The sequence below is a fragment of the Euleptes europaea genome, chromosome 10, assembly GCF_029931775.1.
Source record: "Euleptes europaea isolate rEulEur1 chromosome 10, rEulEur1.hap1, whole genome shotgun sequence".
NCBI classification, from domain to species: Eukaryota; Metazoa; Chordata; class Lepidosauria; order Squamata; family Sphaerodactylidae; genus Euleptes; species Euleptes europaea.
Window position 1 is genome coordinate 20,190,943 of NC_079321.1, and position 7,725 is coordinate 20,198,667.

At 47.8% G+C, this 7,725-nt stretch overlaps 1 protein-coding gene across 1 annotated transcript in view; it reads right to left on the reverse strand.

The window, feature by feature from the left end:
* WDFY2 (WD repeat and FYVE domain containing 2) overlaps positions 1-4,245 on the reverse strand; it is a 61,297-nt gene extending 57,052 nt beyond the window's left edge. The window contains exon 1 of the mRNA XM_056856438.1: positions 4,090-4,245. Coding sequence (XP_056712416.1) covers positions 4,090-4,229 — 140 coding nt within the window. The 5' untranslated portion in view covers positions 4,230-4,245. The remainder of the gene's footprint in view (positions 1-4,089) is intronic.
* Between the last annotated feature and the right edge of the window lie 3,480 nt (positions 4,246-7,725).

The window sequence follows — 7,725 nt, forward strand, 5'->3', positions numbered from 1 at the left end:
CACTTGCGATGACGCAGCATGTTCACTATTAGCAGTTCAACCTTTATGAGGAAAAGGGAATAGGTAACTTTGGCTGGGATTAAACCCCTAGGGCAGGCCCTAGAGTAGGGGCAGGGTGACTGCAAGGAGGACACGGTAAAACTAAAGAGGACACAGAACCCAGAAGCAAAGGGAGTGAAAGACATATGCAAGGTATGCAACGGACTGAGAAACAGGACCTGGCAGGAATGGATGGAGGAGGCTAGAGGAAAAGGGCAGAGACAGAGAACCGAGGCAAGATGGATCTAATGCGAGAAGGGAATCACTCTCAAGAAACAGGAATGCTTTGGCCAGGCCGCAACGCAGCACTGCAGGCAGTGACTTCACAGAATCCATTCCATTCAAGCACAAAACTTTCCTCTCCGCAATCAGGTTGAATGCCGTGGTGTAGGCCTGGAAATGGATGAAGCCACGGAAACTAAGGAAGTGGGCCAAGACCTCACCAGGGCCGGACATTTTTAGCAAATTACATAAAAGGGATTTGGAAGGTTGGGGATTTCAGGCCCAGGGTTGAAGCTTTAATTGACCATTACTCAAAGGTCCACCTAAACAAGCCTTCAGAGCAACCTTTAAAAAAAAAAAAGTGTTTGCAAGGGTGAGATTTAGAGAAAACTGATAGAAGAGGGTGCCAAGTCCTTCCTGCATTCACCTCTACTTGTTACAAACTACTTTCCTCCAGTTGTTCCAAAGATGTGTTTACAGTCCATCCATGTATTACGGACATCTGGACCTCAGTATTAGTAAAATAAATAAATGGGGAAAGGATGGAGTGGCAAAGTTGGGGGGAGGGAAAGGGTTAAGCAACCCTCCCCACAGCAACTCTCCCCACTATTGCTTTGCCACCCCTAAATTGCTCCTTCCCCACACTGCTTTTGCCTTTCTTCAGTGACCAACCGTATTTAATTATATGCGTCTTGCAATGCCTGTGAACCCCACAGCACACACAGTTGCATAGAACGGGGGGCAACTGCCCATGCGCGGCTCCTCCGGCCCCTGCAGCATTGTGAGCAGGCAGCAAGAAGAGCCAGGAAGCTGGGATACAATTTCACCTGTTGATAGGAATGAAATAGCTAATCCCTTGCCTGCAGGTTTCCAATACAGTTAGCTGCACTAGCGGCAGAAAAGAAGACACCCAAGTAGGTAAAGCAATACCTTTCCTTGGATCAGGCTCCATTACAGGGCAGTCGAGGCTTGGAACCTCTCAGATCAGAACAAGAGAGAAAGGAAGACTCTCAAAAAACCTGACAGTCCCTTCATAGAAAAATCCCTTCTCCACACCAACCTCTTTTTGAGTTTCCACAAGAAAGACGGACTATAAATAAATACATTTGAGGGCAGGCTTTGGATTCTGTCTTCCCCCCTCCCTCCTATGTTTATTTGAGTTGTTTCTCTCCTTTTCTTATATCGATCGCCACTTTGGGGTCAGGAAGCAATTTTCCTCCAGGCCGGATTGGCCAGGGATCCTGGAGGGTTTTTTTGCCATCTTCTGGGTGTGGTGTAGGGTCACTGGGTGTGTGTGTGGGGGGAGGTAGTTGTGAATTTCCTGCATTGTGCAGGGGGTTGGACTTGATTATCCTGGTGGTCCCTCCCAACTCTATGATATGCGGGCACTACTATGTTTCAATTGCATACATTTTTATGCTGCCCTTTCTCCAAGTATCTCAAAGGGACAGACTTGGTTCTCCCTTCCCAATTTTTATCCTCACAACCCCCCTGCAAGGCAAGGTAGCCTGAAGGAGTGTGGCCTGCCCAAGCGCACCTAGGATTCTTCGTGGTCCTGTGTGGATTTGGACACAGGTCTCCCACATCTTTAGTTCAACTCACTAACCAGTACGCCACGCTGGTTCTTGTGATGTATTAATCAATAGTGTTCAGAGTGTGATGGCCGAGCTCGATTCAAGCAGCCTCACAGCACATCAAGTTCGAAGAATTCTGCAGAAATGAAAAGCTCACCCATTGTTCTGCATAATTTTTGTTGGTCCTAATAAAAGGTACTGCATTTACTGAAAAGCGAGGAAAGGCAGCATGATATCGCCTGCTCTCATCAGATCTCAGAAGCTAAGCAGGATCAGCCCCTATTAGTATCTGGATGGGAGACCACCAAGGAATACCAGGGTCATTATGCAGAGGAAGGCAATGGCAAAGCATCTCTGTTAGCCTCTTGCCTTGAAAACCCCATAAGGGGTCGCCATAAGTGGCTGCGACTTGACGGTACTTTACACACACATTTACTGAAAGGACGACGACCCTGAATGTAAGAAGACCCCCCCAAAAAAAGTGATACACAAAAAGTTTGCTTTATTGCTGTACATACTTGCACCTTGTATAAGAACAACATAAGAACCCCTCCTTTTTCTTGACAGCACACCACGTTAAAAAAAAAAAAAACCTTCATCTTTCTCATAGGTAAATACAGTGTTACCTGGTTTCTGTTTGGAGATTTCGCCTCAAACCCCTGTGGTTAATTGCAACCTCTTCCTGCTCTAAAATTTGATAGCATGACACCAGCCATACATCTGGGGTTGTGCTACTGCCAGCAATGCTCTCCCTCCAATGCACAAAGCCCTTCACTACCAGCCCAATGAATGAAGCCCTGCAGATGCTGTTCCCAACATTACTCTGAATCCCCAGCACCAGCACAAACCCAGGAAGGTTTGGGGTGTGCAGTGGACATCTCCAGAGTGCTACTAAAGCCACACCACCTCCGATGGTCTTGCAGGACACCCAGGGCCGGTGCTACCATTCGGTGAACTAGGCGGTCACCTAGGGCACAGACCTCAGAGGGGTGCAGTTTTAAACAGATTACTTTCTTGAAAAAAATTAAACTGGCAATTTACATTTTTATTTTAAGATAAGTACCACAACAGTGCTATGGAATATAATTAATTATAATGTCTTATAAAAAGTCTTGCGCTTTTCTTTTTCTACAAGACATACGTTTTTAAAAATTGGTTAGCAATTTGGGGGGGCACAAGTAGTTAGCCTTGCCTAGGGCGCAAAAATGACTGGCACTGGCACCGGCCCTGAGGACACACACACACACACACAGCAACCTTTGCGCACTGGACAGAGAGAGGCCATCTATGCACAGGAGGTTTTGCCTTGGATTCGCCGCTCTCTAGATGCACATTTTCCCCATCCAAATTCTCAAAACTCAACAATGGTAATTTAAGCATGGGAGGTTTTGCCTTGGATTTGCCTCTCTCTCGATGCACATTTCCCCCATCTGAGTTCTCAAAACTCTGCATGGGGGGCTTATTGTTGAATTTGGGTGGGAAAGGTGTGCCTCCAGAGAGTGGCAAATCCAAGCCGAAACCTCCCGTGCGTAAATGGCCAATAAGCCCCCATGCAGAGCTTTGAGAACTCAAGATGGGGAAAAGGTGCACCCAGAGAGCAGCAGCTCCAAGGCAAAAACCTCCCATGCATAAATGGCCATTAAGCCCCCATGCAGAGTTTTGAGAACTCAAGATGGGGAAAAGGTGCATCCAGAGAGCAGCAGCTCCAAGGCAAAAACCTCCCATGCATAAATGGCCATTAAGCCCCCATGCAGAGTTTTGAGAACTCAAGATGGGGAAAAGGTGCACCCAGAGAGCAGCAGCTCCAAGGCAAAAACCTCCCATGCATAAATGGCCATTAAGCCCCCATGCAGAGTTTTGAGAACTCAAGATGGGGAAAAGGTGCACCCAGAGAGCAGCAGCTCCAAGGCAAAAACCTCCCATGCATAAATGGCCATTAAGCCCCCATGCAGAGTTTTGAGAATTCAAGATGGGGAAAAGGTGCATCCAGAGAGCAGCAGCTCCAAGGCAAAAACCTCCCATGCATAAATGGTCAGAGAAAGAGCTGCGCACCAACGCAGCCGAGCGCTGCCAAATCTCCCAGCCCAGAGCCGAAGTCAGGCGGCCGGCCAACTTGCGCAACTCCTCCAGCCCTTCCGAACTTTGCGGGCCTCTTCCGAACTTTGCGCAAGGCCGCCCGCCGGGCAGGGCGCGAGGCTTCCCAGGCCCCCCCCTCGCCCGCCCTCCGCCGCCAGGTGCGCTCCGCCCGCCTCACCTGTCCTCCGAGACGCTGATGAGCCCCTCTTCCTTGGGCACGATGGCCGCCATGCTCACCACGTCCTGCGCGCCCTCCACCTGGCCCAGCAGGAGAGGCCGGCGGGTGAGGAGCTCCGCGGGCAAAGGCTGAGCAGCCATGGGGAGCGCCGGGGGAGACGCCGCCTAGCGCGCCGCCAGCCCTCAGCGCCCGGCCGGCCCTGCCTGCCCCTACTGCGCATGTGTGCTGGGAGGGGGCGGAAGCGGCCGGGAGGGAGGCGAGAGGCGGCGCGGTTTGGGGGCGGGACTTCCGGACCCTGGTTAGAGCGCTCGCAGTTCGCCACGTGCGGGGAATGAACACAGGGAGCTGCCTTGGTCCATCAACGTCAGTATTGGCCATTGATGCATGGGAGGTTTTGCCTTGGATTTGCTGCTCTCTAGATGCACACTTTCCCCATCTAGTAGAAAAGGGCAAGAGTCCAGTAGCACCTTAAAGACTAACAAAAATATTTTCTGGTAGGGTATGAGCTTTCGTGAGCCGTGGCTCATGAAAGCTCTTACCCTAGCAGAAAATATTTTTGTTAGTCTTTAAAGTGCTACTGGACTCTTGCCCTTTTCTACTACTGCAGGCAGACTAACACGGCTACCCACTGTGAATTTTCCCCATCTAAATTCTCAAAACTCTGCATGGGGGCTTACTTTGCAGTTTTGAGAATTCAGATGGGAAAGATGTGCATCTAGAAAGGGCCAAATCCAAGGCAAAACCTCCTGTGCATAGTAGCCATTGTCAACTCAGACCGGCGGCGGCTCTCCAGGGTCGCAGGAAGAGGTCTCTCACATCTTCTGCTTGCCTAGTCCTTTTAACTGGAGGTGCCGGGGATTGAACCTAGGACCTTCTGCATTCCAAGCAGATGCTCTACCACTGAGCCATGGCCCTTCCCCGAATGGAATGCAATTGGGGGGGGGTGTCAAAAGGATGCAGGTTTAGAGGTTGCCTTTTGCCATGCTCAGAATCACTCAAGACATCTACATAAGAAAGGCCATGCTGGATCAGACCAAGGTCCGTCAAGTCCCACGTTCTGTTCACACAGTGGCCAAACAGGTGCTTCTAGGAAGCCCACAAACAAGACGACTGCAGCAGCATTGTCCTGCCTGTGTTCCACAGCACCTAATATAACAGGCATGCTCCTCAAACACTGTAGAGAAGAGATATGCATCATGACTACATAAGAACATAAGAAAGGCCATGCTGGATCAGACCAAGGTCCATCAAGTCCAGCAGTCTGTTCACACAGTGGCCAACCAGGTGCCTCCAGGAAGCCCACAAACACGACAACAGCAGCATCCTTCCTGTGTTCCACAGCACCTAATATAATAGGCATGCTCCTCTGCTCCTGGAGAAAATAGGTATACATCATGACTCATATCCATTTTTACTAGTAGCCATGAATAGCCCTCTCTTCCATGAACATGCCTCCTCCCCTCTTAAGGCTCTTCAAATCCTTCCAAGTTGGCAGCCATCACTACATCCTGGGACAGGGAGTTCCACAATTTAATGATCTACTCCAAATTTTAAGGAACTAAGGATGGTTTGTTTCTTAGGATGCCAACCTCCAGCCCGGAAATATAACTGTTCCCCAGGTGATAAACTCCTCTGGAGAAAATGGCTGCTTTGGAGGGTAGACTCGAAGGCATTATACCCTGGGAGGTCCCTCCTCTCCCCAAACCCCAAATCCCCAGGAATTTCTTAACCCGCAGTTGGCAACTCTGGCACAGCTCTGGTTTTTGAAATGCCTCAGGTTAGGTAGATGTTCAATGGTTAAGCATTCACCTGTTTAATTTTTTAATTTTAATTAATTTAATTATCAGAATTTTAAAACCTTTTCTGACAGCTTTAGATCAGTTCTCCTGTACTTCTTGTTCCACTGCTGGGGGGATTCTAATCAGAACCGGAAGTGAGGGCTGTGTAGAACGCCTTTTTTCTACATCTTTTTTGCTGTGGGAGGAGAGCCTGACTCATAGCAGCTTCATTCAATTGCACCCTGGAAGGTTCTTTGACTTTTATGTTAGAGGGGAAAGCTTGCTTTGCTGGACTTGGATAAATGAGGTGCAAAATTGGAAATATGATAACTGAGCAGGCTTCTGTTGAAGAAACATGTCGGTTTCATTACAAGAAGCTATTTATTATTTACTACTTATCGAACAGAGCAGAAATATTGTCGAAGGCTTTCACGGTCAGAGTTCATTGGTTCTTGTAGGTTATCCGGGCTGTGTAATTTCTTCTTCACTTCAAGAGCACCATTCTTTTCGTGTTTTCTCAGGCCCATTGGGTTCAGTGGGCTTATTTCATTGTAACATGTATAGGGGCTGCACTCAGGCGTTACTTTATAACCCATTCAAACTGCATTATTCTCTGTCATCTAAACCTGGTATTTGTGGATTTTGTGTTAGGATTTTCCTTTGGACCAACTCTTTGGAACTTCTGCATACTATCAAATATCTATAATGGTGCACAGACATTTACTACTGCAGAAGTTGTAATCCCATTGTATCTCCATATATCTCAGCTGTCTGTCAAGGAGCTGAAGGGCCATAAGACTGCATGTGAACCAGGCTCATGCATACCTCCTCCTACCACATCCTTTCTTCACTAATTTGTGTGTCGTTACTAGGGGTGCCAACCTCCAGGTATTAGCTGGAGATCTCCTGCTGTTACCACTGATCTCCAGGTGATAGGGATCAGTTCATCTGGAGAAAATGGCTGCTTTGGCAATTGGACTCTATGGCAGTGAAGTCCCTCTCCTCTCCAAACCCCGCCCTCCTCAGGCTCCATCCCAAACACCTCCCACCGGTGGCAAAGAGGGGCCTGGCAACCCTAGTCATTACAGAGCTTGGTGCAATGGAGTTAGACCACCATGTTTAGCCACAGTAGTTGTTGTTAGCACACAAGCACTGCCCCGCTATGTCAGCCCATTGTTGTGGAAAGGCTAATGCACTGCCACTAGATATATAACATTTCCAGAAATTTCGAGAAACATATTTTTCATGGGGGGGGGAATTGGGGGGAACAATGGAAATATATACAATACTTACTTTCCTATAAAACCTAACTATTGCTTTAACAACACGAAATCCATCATTTTCAATTTAGCATATGGATGTTCATCTGAGGAAGTGAGCTGTGATTCACAAAAGCTCATGCTGAAATAAATTTTGTTAGTCTTTAAGGTGCTACTGGACTCCTGTATACAACTACCTGGACTCCTGCTACTGCTACAACTAACGCATCTGCCCCACTGGAATTTCGTTAGCATATAAAATTGTACTATTTGGCATATGCATGCAGTTTTAAAACATAAATGCCTTATAGTGCAATCCTCAGCAGAGTTACACCTTTATGAGTCAATTGAGAAGGGTGGTAACTTTGCTTACGAACGCACAGTTTGCAAGCAAAACTGCAAATATACCCTGTGTTTGAAGGAATGCTTGCTGTACCCTATGCTACCTTAGCACATGCATTTTAAATTTTTGCTGTATCAGAGGTGGGAACAAAATACACTTGAAATTATATGAACACATGGTAGAAGCCTACATGTGCAAGTCTGTATGTCCAACCACAGCCTTAAAATGGGCCCTTTATTTATGTGTCTTGTGCTGT